The sequence below is a fragment of the Mirounga angustirostris genome, unplaced genomic scaffold, assembly GCF_029215605.1.
Source record: "Mirounga angustirostris isolate CCGP_5_RB_7025 unplaced genomic scaffold, mMirAng1.0.hap1 SCAF_3, whole genome shotgun sequence".
NCBI classification, from domain to species: Eukaryota; Metazoa; Chordata; class Mammalia; order Carnivora; family Phocidae; genus Mirounga; species Mirounga angustirostris.
The window spans coordinates 140,772,273-140,788,959 of NW_026991711.1; the positions used below are offsets into that span (position 1 = coordinate 140,772,273).

A 16,687-nucleotide genomic window follows, 5' to 3' on the forward strand; every position below is an offset into this window, starting at 1 on the left:
GGGTTTAGGCTTTATTTGCTGTTCTTTCTCCAGCTCTTTAAGTGAAGGGTTAGATTGTGTATTTGAGATCTTTCTTGTTTCTTGAGAAAGGCTGGTACTGCTATAAGCTTCCCTCTTAGGACCACCTTTGCTGCATCCCAAAGGTTTTGAATAGTTATGTTTTCATTTTCTTTTATTTCCATGAATTTTTTTTCTTTAATTTCCTGGTTGACCCACTCATTGTTTAGTAGGATGCTCTTTAGCCTCCATGTATTTGAGTTCTTTCTAAATTTCCTCTTGTGATTGAGTTCAGCTTTCAAAGCACTGTGGTCCTAAAATATGCAGGGAATGATCCCAATCTTTTGGTACCAGTTGAGACCTGATTTGTGACCCAGTATGTGATTTATTCTGGAGAATGTTCCATGTGCACTCAAGAAGAATGTATATTCTGTTGCTTTAGGATGGAATGTTCTGAATATATCTGTGAAGTCCATCTGGTCAATGTGTCATTCAACGCCCTTGTTTCCTATTTGATCTTCTGCTTAGATGATCTGTCCATTGCAGTGAGTGCGATACTATTATTGTATTATTATCAGTGTGTTTCTTTAATTTTGTTATTAATTGGTTTATATAATTGGCTGCTCCCATGTTAGGGGCATAAATATTTGCAATTGTTAGATCTTCTTGTTGGATAAGCCCTTTAATTTTGATACAGTGTCCTTCCTCATCTCTTATTACAGTCTTTGATTTAAAATCTAATTTACCTGAGATAAAGATTGCCACCCCAGCTTTCTTTTGATGTCCATTAGCATGATAAATGGTTTTCCACCCCTCACTTTAAATGTAGAGGTGTCTTTGGGTCTAAAATGAGTCTCTTGCAGAAAGAGTCTCTTGCATATCTATGGATCTTGCTTTTTTATCCAATCTGAAACCCGTGTCTTTTGATTGGGGTGTGAAGCCAATTTACATTCAGGGTAACTATTGAAAGATACGGATTTTTATTTATTTATTTATTTATTTATTTTTAATTAACACATAATGTATTATTTGTTTCAGGGATACAGGTCTGTAATTCATCAGTCTAACACAATTCACAGCACTCACCATAGCATATACCCTCCCCAGTGTCCATCACCCAGCCACCCCATCCCTCCCACCCCCCCTCCACTCCAGCAACCCTCGGTTTGTTTCCTGAGATTAAGAGTCTCCTATGGTTTGTCTCCCTCTCTGATTTCGTCTTGTTTCATTTTTCCCTCCCTTCCCCTATGATCCTCTGTCTTGTTTCTCAAATTCCTCATATCAGTGAGATCATATGATAATTGTGAAAGATACAAATTTAGTGCCACTGTATTACCTGTAAAGTCACTGTTTCTGTATATTGTTTCTGTTCCTTTCTGGTCTATGTTCCTTTTAGGCTCTTTCTCCGCTTAAAGGATTCCTTTTAATATTTCTTGCAGGGCTGGTTTAGTGATCACAATTTTTAGTTTCTGTTTGTCCTGCAAGCTTTTTTTTTTTTTTTAAAGATTTTATTTGAGAGAAAGAGAGAGCAGGAGCAGGTGGAGGGGCAGAGGGAGAAAGAGGCTCCCCACTGAGCAGGGAGCCCAATGTAGGGCTCGATCCCAGGACCCTGGGATCATGACCTAAGCAGAAGGCAGATGCTTAACTGACTGAGCCATCCTGGCGCCCTTGTCCTGGAAGCTTTTTATCTCTCCTTCTATTTTAAATGATATCCTAGCTGGATAAAGTATTCTTGGCTGCATATTTTTCTCATTTAGCACCCTGAATATATCATGCCAGCCCTTCTGGCCTGCCAGGTCTCTGTGGATAGGTCTGCTGCCTGTCTAATGTTTCTACCCTTGTAGATTATGGACCTCTTGTCCCAAGCTGCTTTCAGGATTTTCTCTTTATTTCTGAGATTCACAAGTTTCACTATATGTCAGGGTGTTGACCTATTTTTATTGATTTTGAGGGGGGTTGTCTGTGCCTCTTGGACTTGGATGCCTGTTTTCTTCCCTGGGTTAGGGAAGTTCTTCACTATAATTTGCTCCAATATACCTTCTGCCCCCCCCTCTTTCCTCTTCTGGGATCCCAATTATTCTAATATTGTTTTGCTTTATGGTATCACTTATCTCTCAAATTCTCCCCTCGTGATCCAGTAGTAGTTTATCTCTCTTTTTCTCAGCTTCTTTATTCTCCATCATTTTGTCTTCTATATCACTGATTTTCTCTTCTGCTTCATTTATCCTAGCAGTTAGAGCCTCCATTTTTAATTGTATCTTATTAATACCCCTTTTGATTTTGACTTGATTAGATTTTAGTTCTTTTATTTCTCCAGAAATGGATTCTTTAGTGTCTTCTATGCTTTTTTTAAGCCCCACTAGTATCTTTATAATCGTTATTCTGAACTCTGGTTCCAACATCTTATTTATATCCATACTGATAAGGTCCCTGGCAGTCAGTACTGCCTCCTGTTCTCTTTTTTGAGGTGAGTTTTTCCATCTTGTCATTCCCCAGAGAAGAATAGATGAACAAGAGAACAAAATACTAAAATGGCAACAATGACCCCAGAGAAATATACACTAAACAAATTAGAAGAGAATTGAAGCCAGAAAAAAAGAAAGAAAGAATATCATCAGACAGATGAACAGACCAGAGCAATACACTGGATCATGTGTATGTTTTGGTCTGTTTGTTAGAAGAGTAGATCCCAACATTGTAAAGAAAGAAAAACTTGTACGAAAATAAAATTAAATACAATGATAGAATGTAAGTGTAAAAATGAAATTTAAAAGACAAATAAAAGACAAAAAAAAAAAAGGAAAGAATATAAACATACAGGTGAACAGAACAGAGCAATACGCTATATCCTGAGTGTATTTTGGTCGGTTTGTTAGAGGAAACTACATCCCAAAATTGTAAAGAAAGAAAAACATATATATACGGAAATAAAATTAAATACAATGAAAGGATAGAATGTAACTGTAAAAATGAAAATTAAAAAGATTTAAAAGAAAAAGTTGATAAAATAAGAAATTGGTTGAAAAAGGAAAGAGAAAAAAATGAAAATTGAAAGACTGAAGAATTGTGGGGAAAAAATCATGAATTCTATATACTGTTTTCCCCTAGTGCTGGAATTTTGCAATTCTGTATGATTGGTAAACTTGGTCTTGGCTGGTTGTTCTTGTGGGTCTTCTGGGGGAGGGGCCTGTTGCATTGATTCTCAAGTGTCTTTGCCCCAGCAGAATTTCACCACTCTTGCCAGGAGGCCAGGCTAAGTAAGTGGCTCCAGATTGCTCTATGTGGCTTTTTTGTTCTCTGAAGGCTTTTCCTGCCACTTTAGAGGATGAGAATGAAAATGGCAGCCTCTCAGTCTCCTGCCCTGGAGCTGAAAGCTCAGGGCCCCATTCCTCAGCACACTCAGGGAAAAGCAGTCAATCACTCCTGTCTCCCTGGTCTCTGTCCTGTGATCGAACATTTCTACCTCAGGCATGCAACTCCATTTCAAGTCTGCAAACCCTGTAGACTCCTGTGGTGTGCATCTGTGCCACTCCTCCTGGGGGAGGGAGGGAGGGCTCGCCGGTTCTGCTGCTCTCTGGGCTCCTGCTCCCAAGAGCAGTTGCCCAACTGTGCCACGGTTGGCGGCATATGGCAACCCCGAGCTGAGAGCCTACTCCTGGGCTTGCTGATAGCAGCTGGCTTCCCTGCTCTGATGCTGGGGATCACTGCCACACTTAGGCACTCCTGGTCTTCCTGTGATCCCAGGGATCCTGAGACCACACTGTCCCACCTAGGATTCCGCCCTGCTTCGCCACCTGAGCCCCTTTCAGGCCGGGACATCCCTCACTGGAGCAAACTTCTAAAAGTTATGATTTCGTGCTCTGCCGCTCTATCACTCTCCAGTGCCAGCTGACGGAGGCTCCCTCTCCCTCCCCCTGCGGTTTATCTTCCCACGTATCACCTTGGATTCACTTCTCTGCACCTCCTACTTTGCAGAAAATGGTCAGTTTTCTATTTGTAGAGTTGCAGTTATTCTTTTAGATTTCTGGTTGAGTTCACAGGTGTTTAAAAATGATTTGATAGCTCTCTAGCTGAATTCCTGGGATGAGATGAAACTCCCATCATGTTAGACGGTCTCCTCTCGACTATTTTAAAAGTAAATCCTGATATTATGCTACTTAAAACTAAATATTTCTTATGTATCTGATTTTAAAAGGACATTTTCTCACTATATTATTATTTCTCCTGGCAAACTTAAAAATTCTTTATATCATTTAATACCGAGTTCACATTCAAATTTTATAGTAGTTTCAGAATTGTCTTTTATACTTCATTTGTTCATATGGGGATTCAGACAAGGCCCATGTTAGCTTTTCGTTGTTTCCCTATCTCATTTTATCTGAAACCCCCTTTTCTCCTTTTTTGAATGTTACTGACTTTTGGAGAATGTAGGTTATTTGCAGTATAAAATGTGTCATATTTTGAATTTCCGTGTCACTTCATCTTGCTGTCATTTAACTCTTCCTCTAGGCTTTGTATGTCCTCTAAACTCAAAGTTAGATATAAAGTCTAATTAGATTCAGGCATAGCTTTTAAATTTTTTTTTAAGCAAGGATATCTTGTAGATGATGTGATGTGATGGGTGTTGTGTTTTTCTATCTCACGTCACATCACATCAGGAGGCACGTAATATCTGGGTGTCCACTTTAAGTGTTGCTAAAATTAATCAGGACGTTCAGGTGGTGACAGCCTCATTATTCTTCTGTAAGGCTCCCCATTAACCTTTGTCCTTATCCCAGAGTTTAAGAAAAGGCAGTTTTCATAGGAGATCGCTTAAGAGTAGCCTATTCTGGAATAGGCTATGGATGTGTTTGAATTTCTATATATTTTATGGTGTACAAATTTACCACTAAATCTGTTACTGAATTTGTAAAATAGAGACAGTAATAATGCAGAAGGTAGTTGTGAAGATTAAATGAGATAATATAAAAGTCTTTAGACTGAGTAGATGCTTAAAATTCTGTGCCAGAATTTTAAATGCCAGGTTTTTCACCATTTATTTTGTAGAAAAACCTTGTACATTCACTGCCTTTAATGTTGAACTCTTTTAAATATTGTAGTGGATGGGTGGTGCTTAAAATTGTGATTTGCTTTGGAGTTGATAAGCTATGTCTATGCATGATTTTGCACAGAGTACTTCTGATACAGTATGTACAAAATATGATAGGTACGCCAGCTTTCTATTTTTGTATTTTTAAAATATGTACAATAATACTTAGACTAAGATATTGGTCTCAAAGTTTTTGTCTTATTGTTAACTTGTCTAGGGTAGGGTATACTGAATATAATAGGGTATCCTATATATTTTCTTTAGGTTATTCTGTGAGTACCCATAAAGGTATTTTTTTTTTTCTGCCTCCTTCAATTTTTTTTTCCTACCAAAAATATGTTTGGGCCCCTGGTAGATACAAGGTATATAATTAGCACAAGTATGTAGTCACTTCCAGAGCCAGCCTACTATGGGGTGCCTGGGTGGCTCAGTTGTTGAGCGTCTACCTTCGGCTCGGTCATGATCTCAGGGTTCTGGGATTGAGCCCCGCATCGGGCTCCCTGCTCTGTGGGAGGCTTGCTTCTCCTCTCCCACTCCCCCTGCTTGTATTCCCTCTCTCTCTGTGTCTCTTTCTGTCAAATAAATAAAATCTTAAAAAAAAAAAAAAAAAGAGCCAGCCTACTAGAGAAGATGTGTGTAAGTTATTATAAGGGTACCAACAGATTACTGAATTCTTTTTACTTTAGTTTAGTACTTCCTTTTGTTTAGTGGCTGTAGGACCAAAGGACAGAATTACTGTTGTCTTATTGTGAGAGTTATATTGAAATTACTATTATTGTGAGAGTATAATTAAAATGAGAGTTTTAGATAACATAAAACAAAAAGTACATTCACATATATCATCTTATTTAATGTTTATCATAATCCTGTGAATTAAGCAGTGCAATTATTTGTATGTATTCAAATTTCGAATATAGGCAAGCAATTTTCGTATTGTCTATTGTATTTTTTCCTTATTATTATTAGCTAGACTTATCTATATTAGTTATTGCCATGAAACCAAACATATCAAAGTGCAAAGAAAGCTTCCCTGGGATCCAAAAGAAGAGAATATATGTTAACCTGATTGTTCAGCCAAATAGAAGGGGAAAGAAGTCTGTTTTTAATAGAAAATAATTCATGAAGATTCATATATAGAAAAATTAGGTCAACCAAGAATGTTAAAAACATTTTTTGGGAAGTCATACATTTGGTAAGTTGAGCCAGTTGATACTCTGTTCCTTCTTTTTAAACAGGAGGCAGGGGTGTGCTTTGGTTTCTGTCCAGGGCCTCTCGTCCTATTTTGGATTAAAAATAAAGCGGGAATGCCATTTAGTATATTCAGATGTCTTTCTTTGCAGGTGTCTTTTTCTAGTGTCACAATGGGCATCTTCTGATATTCTTAAGTTATATGTGATCGTTAACTATTAATAGTAGTGCAGAGAGTGTTTGCAGAATGCCAGGAACTTTGTATGCTAAGGGTTTTTTGTTTTGTTTTGTTTAAGATTTTATTTTTAAGTAATCTCTTCACCCAATGTGGGGCTCACACCCACAACCCGAGATCAAGAGCTGCATGCTCCACCGAATGAGCCAGCCAGGCACCCCTGTATGTGCAGTATCTCATTTAATCCCTACACCAACCTTATGAGTAGTAGTATTATTCACACTTTACAAATGAGGAAACACTAGACTTAGTTAAATAATTTGCTTAAGGTAAGAGGTAGAGTTTAATTCAAACTAATCCCTGAATAAAGACAGAGTCTGTGTTTTAAACCCAACTCCTGTGCACTATAGTGCTTATGTTACTGTATCTGTCATGTTGTATAGTCTGGGATACAGGGGTAGTGTAGTAGTGTGGGTAACCCTATTTGCTAGTTTTCTGTCTTATCACTTGCTATTTTGAGTTAGGAAGTTATATTTCCTCAGAAAATGTCAGTAGTTCTTGGAGATGAGACTTTTTTCTTCCTTTGCAACAGAATCGAATCCTCTGGGTTGATGAGAACAATCTGACAGCTCATGTGGAGGCTGGTATCACAGGACAGGAGTTGGAGAGACAGGTATGTTATTTCCTTTAATTAAGATTTTCAAAATTGCTATGTGTCCTCTTTATTTTTTTAAGATTTAGTTAGAGAGCAAGCAGGGGGAGGGGCAGAGAGAGAGAGAAGGAGAGAGAGAATCTCAAGCAGAGACCCTGCTGAGCATGGAGCTGGACTCAGGGCTTGATCTCATGACCCAGAGATCATGACCTGAGCCAAAACCAAGAGTTGGGGCGCTTAGCCAACTGAGCCACCCAGGCACCCCTCTGTGTGTCCTCTTTATGAATGGAGTACCTGTCACAGCACATTCTCTGAACAGATTTGCTCAGTTTCCATTGTGGGTCAGGCATTGAGCTAGATACTGAGGACACAGTAATGAATAAGACACCATTCCCTACCCTTGGAAAGCTTATAACAGAAAGTTAGGTAAATAGACAGTTATGATTCAGAGTGAGAATTGCAAGGTGAATGCTGAATGCAGGGTGTTATGGCTCATCAGATAGGGTTAGCAGGGAAGGAATTAGACAAAGAAGGTATCATAGAGAACACATTTATTTTATTTTCTAGGGAATTTATTTTTTGTTTCTTTTATTAACAGATAATGTATTATTTGTTTCAGGGGTACAGGTCTGTGATTCATCAGTCTTACACAATTCACAGAGCTCACCATAGCACATACCCTCCCCAATGTCCATCAGCCAGCCACCCCATCCCTCCCACTCCCCTCCACTCCAGCAACCCTCAGTTCGTTTCCTGAGGTTAAGAGTCTCTTATGGTTTGTCTCCTTCTCTGGTTTTGTCTTGTTTCATTTGTTCCCTCCTTTCCCCGATGATCCTCTGTCTTGTTTCCCAAATTCCTCATATCAGTGATATCATATGATACTTGTCTTTCTCTGATTGACTTATTTCGCTTAGCATAATACCCTCTAGTTCCAACCACGTCGTTGCAAAGGGCAAGATTTCATTTTTTTATGGCTGCATAATATTCCATTGTATGTATATACCACATTTTCTTTATCCATTCATCTATTGATGGACATCTTGGCTCTTTCCATGGTTTGGCTATCGTGGACATTACTGCTATAAACATTGGGATGCACGTATCCTTTCGGATCACTGCGTTTGTATCTTTGGGGTAAATACCCAGTAGTGCAATTGCTGGATCATAGGGTAGCTCTATTTTCAACTTTTTGAGGAACCTCCATACTGTTTTTCAGAGTGGCTGTACCAGCTTGCATTCCCACCCACAATGTAGGAGGGTTCCCCTTTCTTTGCATCCTCGCCAACATCCGTCGTTTCCTGACTTGTTAATTTTAGCCATTCTGACTGGTGTGAGGATGTATCTCATTGAGGTTTTGAGTTGTATTTCCCTGATGCCGAGTGATGTTGAGCACTTTTTCATGGAGAACACAGCGTTTAAAATGAGACTTCAGGATGAGTGAAAATCAGCAAAAAAGGAAATGGGAGTGGAGAGAACAATCCAGTCAGAGGAGGCAGCAAGTGCAGAGGCTTTTAGGGCAGCTCTTGCTTTTGGGCGGCCTGCAGACAGCTGGGTGTGGCTGAGGTCTAGTGTGTGTTTATGGGAGAATACACAGTCTTGGTGTTTATATGTTGGGTGGGAATACGTATAGTGGTGGTAAAGAATGAAGCCGGGAAACACAAAGAAATCATATTTTAAAGGGGCCTTATAAAGTCCCTTTTAGAAGTTTGAACTTTACCTCGTATTCAGGTAGTTCTGGCTAGCTCCTGTTGGAGGATGGATGGGGGGCACATAAGGGTGGTTAAGAGGCTACTGGCATAATTCAGACAAGAGCTGATAGTGACCTATAATGAAGGAGTAAGAATGGAGCAAAGTGGAACATCTTGGACATTGAATTCTCAGAAGTTGATGACAAATTGGATCAACTGGGTAGATGTTGGTATTTGCCATTAACTTTTCAATGCCTAATTTCTTTAAGATTTTATTTGTTTTAGAGAGAGCAGGGTGGGGGGGGTGCGTGGGAGAGCAGAGGGAGAGGGAAGAGGAATGAATCTCAAGCACATTGCACTGGGCATGGAGCCTGACGAAGGGCTTGATCTCATGACCCTGAGATCATGACCTGATCCGAAATCAAGAGTCAGATGCTTAACTGAGCTACCCAAGTGCCCCAGTGTCTAATTTCATTGAAAACCGCTCAAGAATTAGTCAAACTCTTGGAGACCTTGTAGCACTTTTTTAGGATCCTGAAGAATTCTTGGAAAACTTTAGGTTCCTTTCATGAATTCTAAGGAGGTAATTATTAAAATGTATTTCCAACTTCCGCAGACATGGTCAGGATGAATATAAGTCAGCTTTTGTAAACAAAAATTAGGGAGTTTAATTTGTTGGTGATATATTGACCACTTTGTTCAACCTGAGTTACAGAGACTCCTCCCTCCTACCTTTGGATGGGACAGAGAGAGATGAGACATGTTTGTCCATCTTATTTTTACTGTCTTTTTCCTTATTTCTTGGTAAAGCTGAATGAAATTGGTGTGCCACTGACCAATTCTGGATGAAAAGCTTTGAAAAAAATTATTAAACTATTATCTTTATTTTTGATTTAATGCACTAAGATAGAACTGGAATGAAATTGAACATATTAGTTGAGGCAGTGTTAAAGATCTTTAGTAAGCCAAGGTTTTATATAAGTCCAAGTAATTAGATTTGTTAATTATTATAGTTTATAATGAACTTAAGTGGGCAGAATAATAGTATTTAATGAAAAAACCTGTAAAAATCCCATATTAGTTTTCCATTGTATCTAAATGAGGCACTATCAACACAGCAGTTTTTTAATAACAAAGGGTGACCTTTCATGTCTCTAATTTTATATCTTTTATTACAGCATTTGATGGAGTATTTTAACCTTTCCAAGTTTTCTTTTTTTTTTTTTTTTTGAAAGGTTAGAATTAAAATTCAAGGAACATATTTCCTTGAAATTTAAATGACATTTTCCTAGACTAGGAACTTCTGATATTTTACCTACTAGTTCATTTACCTAAATGCCAATATAGAACTTTCTTTTTTGCCTCCAGTAAACTGTAATGTAGTTTCTACAGCTGTTTTGATCCCACTTGAAGTTCTTTCTCATTAAACTTCTGTACTCTTCAGTTTCTTAATCAGTGAGGTAACCAGCTTAAAACATCCTGCTTTTTCCTCCTAGAAATTCTAAAACGACACAAAGATAGTAGTTGGGTAGCACATTTTAATCTCTTTAGTTTGTAAATTATATTGATTTTATTATGTGTACAATTTAAGGGAGGTCACTAACATGTCAATTATGGATTTGTTGTATAGTACTTTATTGAGGTCTAAGTGTCATACAGTAAATTGCACTTATTTAAAAGGTACAATTTGTTATGTTTTGATACATGAGTACAGTCATGAAACCATCACCACAATCACAATAATGAACACTTGTACCATACCCAAAGATTTCCTCTTGCTTCTTTATGATTCTCTCTACCCTACCCTTACCCTCCACCCCTGTCATTGATCTGTTTTTTGTTTGTTTTTTTTTAACAGAAGTATATTGTCTTACAGTTCTGGAGGCTGATCTGCTTTCTATCACTGTAGATTTGTTTAATTGTCCTACAATTTTACTAAAATCTAATCATGTACTCTTTTTGAGGTTGGGGATTGAGGGTATGGCTTCTTTCACTAGGCGTAATTAGTTTGAGATTCATGCATATTGTTGCATGTATCAATTAGTTTATTCCTTTTTATTGCTCAGTAGTATTATATTGTGTGATATACCACCACAACATTATATTGTGTAGATATACCACTGTTCGTTTATCCATTCACTTGTTGAACACTTAGATTATTTCCAATTTGGGGCTATTACAACTAAAGCTTCTATGAACATTCATATGCAAATCCTTGAATGGACATATACTTTCATTTCTCTTGGGTAAATATCTAGAAATGAAGTGGTAGGTATATATTCACCTTTTTGAAAAACTACCAAACATTTTCCCAGAGGGCATCATTTTATATTCCCACTAGTACTGTGTGAGAGTTCTAATTTCTCTACATATTCTCCATACTTGTTAATGTTAGTCTTTTAAGTTTTAGTCATTCTAGTAGATGTGTTACAGTATCTCATTGTGATTTTAATTTGTATTTCTCTAGTGACTAGTGATGTTGAACATCTTTTCAAGTGCTATTTGTCATCCATGTATCTTCTTTGGTGAAGTGTCTGTTCAAGTTGTTTGTCTAATTTTTAAATTGGGTTGTTTTCTTATTGAGTTTTGAGAATTCTTTACATATTCTGGATATAAGTCCTTTTGCAGATCTATGCTTTGCAAATATTTTCTCCCAGTCTGTGGCTTGTCTTTTAAATCTCTTAACAGAGTCTTTTGACGAATAGATGTGTTTAATTTTGGTGAATTCCACAATGTATTTAATTTTTTACTTTATATTTCATAGTTCTGCTGTCATATCCAGAAATCTTTGCTTTACCTGAGGTTACAAAGATTTTCTCCCATTTAAGTTTCATAGTTTTTAGCTTACATTCAAGTCTCTAATGAGTTTTGAAGATTTTTGAGTTAATGTTTATGTATGGTGCAAAGGATGGATTGAAGTTCATTTTTTTCATATGGTTATCCAGTTATTTCAGCACCATTTGTTTGAAAAGACTACCCTTCAAATTGTTTTGGCTATTCTGGGTCTTTTGCCTCTCCATATAGACTTTATTTATTTATTTTTTTTAAGATTTTATTTATTTATTTGACAGAGCGAGAGAGCACAAGCAGGGGGAACAGTAGAGAGAGAGGGAGAAGCAGGCTCCCTGCCAAGCAGGGAGCCCGATGCGGGGCCCAATCCCAGGACCCTGAGATCATGACCTGAGCTGCAGGCAGATGCTTAACCATCTGAGCCACCCAGGCGCCCCTCCATATAGACTTTAGAATCAGTTCGTTAATATCTATAAATAACTTGTTGAGATTTTGATTGGGTTCTTTTTTTTTTTTTTTTTAAGATTTTTAATATTTATTTATTTGACAACGAGAGACACAGCAAGAGAGGGAACACAAGCAGGGGGAGTGGGCGAGGAAGAAGCAGGCTTCCCGTGGAGCAGGGAGCCCGATGTGGGGCTCGATCCCAGGACCCTGAGATCATGACATGAGCCAAAGGCAGATGCTTAACGACTGAGCCACCCAGGCGCCCCTTGATTGGGTTTGTTACATTGAATCTGTGGATCAATCTGGGAAGGACTGACATCTTGATAATATTGAGTCTTCCATGAATATGGAATATCTCTCCATTTATTTAAAACTTTGATTTTTCCATATAGATCTTATAACATATCTGTTAGATTTATACCTAAGTATTTCATTGGAGGGGGGCTAATGTAAATGGCATTATGTTTTCATTTTTAAATTTCACTTGTTCCTTGTTGGTATATTGGAAAGCAATTGATTTTTGTATATTAATCATGTATCCTGCAGTCTTGCTTTAATTCCTTATTAGTTTAAGGTTACCTTTCTGTTTTTTCAAAGATATTTTAACTGAGTATAGAATGATAAGTTGATAGTGTTTTTCTTTCAGTAATATAAATATATTGCTTCACTGTGGTCTCACTTTACTGTTTCTGGCAAGAAATCTTATTTTTGTCCCTATGTACATTCTGTGGGTTTTTTTTTTTCTCTGTTTACTTTTAAGATTTTTTTTAGAACTGGTTTGAGTTATGTGATTGTGATAGATCTTGGTGTAGTTTTTGTGTGTGTGTGTGTGTTTCTTACACAGGGGCTTTGTTGAGCTGCTTTTATTTGTGGGTTTATAGTTTTCATCACATTTGGAAAATTTGGGGCTATTATTTCTTCAAATATTTGACCCTCCCTCCCCCACCTGACTTTTAGGGACTCTTGTTTACTCATATATTAGGCTGTTTGAAGTTCCACAGCTTACTGATGCTCTTTTTTTTTTTTTTTTTTTTTTTTTTGCTATGTCTTGGAGTTCACTAATCTTTTATTTGCTGAGTATATTCTGCTCATAACCCCATCAAGTGTATTTTTTTTAATCTCAAGCATTGTATTTCTTACTTTTCTAGATATTTAATTTGGATCTTTCCATATTTTCTATGTCTCTACTCTGAACATATGGAATACAGTTAAATAAATGTTTTAATGTCCTGGTCAGCTAATTCTAACATCTGTGTTAGTTCTGGGTTGGTTTTGATTATTCACCTCATAATGATTATTTTCCTCATTATGGGTTGTGTTTTCCTGCTTCCTTGTATGCTTGGTAATTTTTTATTAAGTACCAGACATTGTAAATATTGTTAGGTCTTGGATGTTTTTCACTTCTATAAATATTCTTGAGCTTTTTTTCTGGGATGTAGATATTTGGAAATAGTTTGATCCTTTAGTTCTCACTTCTATGATCTTTTAGGTAGGTTCAAGAGCAGTGCTCAATCGGAGGCTAATCATTTCTCATTACTGAGGAATGACCATCTTGGGTGTTCCATCTCATGTTTTATGAAGGAAAAATTATCCAAGTCAGGCTGGTGGGAACAGATTTCTGGCCTGTATGAGTGCTGGTACTTTTCTCTAATCCTCTTGGATTACTTTTAACTCTCATCCTGGGTGGTTTCCTCACTTGTATGTGCTTTTCATTACTCTGCTGACTACTTGAGGGGGACCCTCTGCCAATCTCCAGGGTCCTCTCTCTGTGCTGCTCTCTTCTCTTCAGTACTTTCTCTTGTGAATTCTAGATGCTTTGGTTTCCCACAGCTTCGAACTCAGTCTCCTTACCTCACACACAGTGTTTGCCAGAGTTGTGCCTGGATTCTCTTTCCCTGCATTGCAGTCTGGGGTATAAGCAAGGGGCATTCATAGTATTCACTTCCTTTGTTTGCTTTCTCAAGGGATCACAGCCCTTTGTTACCTCATGTCCAGTGTTTAAAGACTTTTGTTTCTTATGTTTTTTCAGGTTTTTTTTTTTTTTTTTATGTGAGAGGGTAAATCTAGTTCCTTTTACTTGAACTTGGATGAATGTCCTGCTGCACTTTTAATTTTTTCCATTACACTTCTAAATGTTCTGTATTTATTTAATTATGTTTCTTGTTAATTTGAGTTCCCTTCACAGTCTGTATAGTAACAAGCTCTGCCATTTAGGATTTGCTCTTAGTGATGTGTCTGATGCTTAGAACATAGTAAATATTTGTTGTTTTAATATTGAATGGGAGTACAGATATAAGATAAAATTCTTTTTTTTTTTTTAAAGATTTTATTTATTTATTTGACAGAGAGAGACATAGAGAGAGAGGGAACACAAGCAGGGGGAGTGGGAGAGGGAGAAGCAGGCCTCCCATTGAGCAGGGAGCCCGATGCAGGGCTCAATCCGAGGACTCGGGGATCATGAGCCAAAGGCAGACGTTTAACGACTGAGCCACCCAGGTGCCCCTAAGATAAAATTCTTATTCTGTTTTATGGCATACAGATGGAGAGGAGAGGTTATTTTATTAAAAAAGGATGTTTGACGGGGCGCCTGAGTGGCTCAGTCGTTAAGCATCTGCCTTCAGCCCAGGTCATGATCCCAGGGTCCTGGGATCAAGCCCTGTATCAGGTTCCCTGCTCAGCAGGAAGCCTCTTTCTCCCTCTCACACTCCCCCTGCTTGTGTTCGCTCTCTCTCTGTCTTTCTTTCTGTCAAATAAATAAATAAAATCTTAAAAAAAATAAATTAAAAATAAAAAAGGATGTTTGATTAACTGTATGAGTTAAATCTGTAAACCTTTCTTCAGATTTTTCTAGCAGCAAGGGGTGCCTGGGTGGCTCAGTTGGTTAAGCGTCTGCCTTCGGCTCAGGTCATGATCCCAGGGTCCTGGGCTTGAGCCCTGCATCAGGCTCCCTGCTCAGCGGGGAGTCTGCTTCTCCCTCTGCCCCTCACCCCGCTCTTGTGCTCTCTCTCACTCTCTAATAAATAAATAAAAACTTTAAAACAAGAACAAAGACACAGCAAAGACATAGACTTTTAGAAGAAAAAGTGGCTGATTGTATATGGTCATAGGTACCATTTATTAAGCACCTACCATATGCCAAAAATTGTTTCTTATTAGTGTACTGTAGCAGGCACATTTTCTAGGAGGCATAAATGACAAGTTTCAAGTTCAGGTTCTTAGCCATTATACTTCACTTACCTAGTAGGAAGTTAGTCAGATTTTAACAAAGTCGTAGATTTAAAGTGGTGTGCTAGGTCAAGGTCCTTGAGCATAGAGACTGTCTTTCTGTTTTGTTTTGTTTTTTCATTGTTTTTATATCCTCATTTTCATTGCGGTGGTCACCACTTAATAATTGAGGAAGGTAATGAAGTAGCCTACTAGACATAAGAGGCAAATTATAAGTATATTTAACATTGAATGTACTTATAGAAGTAGTTTAGATTTAATTTGCTTTGGTGTAGGTTATGTGGAGATTTTGTCATGAGAATATGTGAAAACGCCCCGTTTAGTGCTTAGGATATCTAAGTGTCCTATGAACGTTTTTTCTTTTTCTGCTAATTTCAGAAAAATTGAGTTAACCGTAGTCTTTTTTTGAGAGTAAATAATATGAATATAGATTGGGAGTTAGGGAAGAACTATAAAATAACAATCCAATAATCATTTTAAATTGTCCATTCATATATTTAAGCTACTTCTTTGTGAGTAGTTAATAACTTCTTAAAATTAAATAAACACCTTCAATATTTAGTGAAAATAATTTATTATTAATAATTGATATCTTTTTAAATGTTGTCTTCCTAGCAAAAATATTAGAAAAGATAAATAATTTGCAATGCTTATGTGCAAAAGCTAAGAAATTATGTTTAACCTATTAGGTTCTTTCCGTTTGGATCACAACTTTTATACCATACTTACAGATACAAACATAGTTGACACATTCTGCATCTCTGCATGGCTTACTTGAAAAATAGAAGCAGTTGCTTAACTGGATGACTATCAAAATGGTCAATACAGATTGATGGGCTTGAGTGCAGTCGACAGTGAGTGTGCAGATGGTGGTGCCTGTACCATTTGACATGAGATGGCTGAGTCTTTAAAATGATTTCAGTGGAATGGCTTTGGTGGTATTGCAGTAAAGGGCATCCATTCAACTTCAGGTGCTGTGCAGATGGCAAAGCCAAGCTAATACAGAAAAATGAGAAACAAGTGACTATTTAATGTACAGGAATGCATGATCTGCATCACAAATAAATGATGGTATTACATTCAGGAAACCTAGCCAGATGGCTGTACATTAAAACACATGACTTCTTGAGAGAATTAAGTACAGGCAATTTGCTTAGATTTTCTGCAGGCCTGCTGCATATTATATTAGGGTAGGGAGAATAAGAGATTAAGTGCTTTATTTATTGAAAGTGTTTAGGTGAAGTTGGCAGTTATTTAAGCATAATCTGATCCCCATAAGTATTTAAATTGTCTCTTTGTGATAAAAAAAAAAAAGTAGGGACAGTAGTTGATTTTATTTTAAAAGGATGTAAGGAGTAAGATTGGCTAGCGAACCTGTCTTTTGGTCCACATTTTTCAGTTTTGTAAAGTTTTCCACTGGGCAAAAGCTTAAAAAT

The 16,687-nt window shown here is 37.4% G+C and overlaps 1 protein-coding gene across 2 annotated transcripts in view; it reads left to right on the forward strand.

Moving 5' to 3' along the window:
• AGPS (alkylglycerone phosphate synthase) overlaps positions 1-16,687 on the forward strand; it is a 147,999-nt gene that overhangs the window by 57,034 nt on the left and 74,278 nt on the right. For both annotated transcript variants that reach the window (XM_064586738.1, XM_045868459.3), the window contains exon 8: positions 7,042-7,122. In XM_064586738.1, the coding sequence (XP_064442808.1) occupies positions 7,042-7,122 (81 nt within the window). The remainder of the gene's footprint in view (positions 1-7,041; positions 7,123-16,687) is intronic.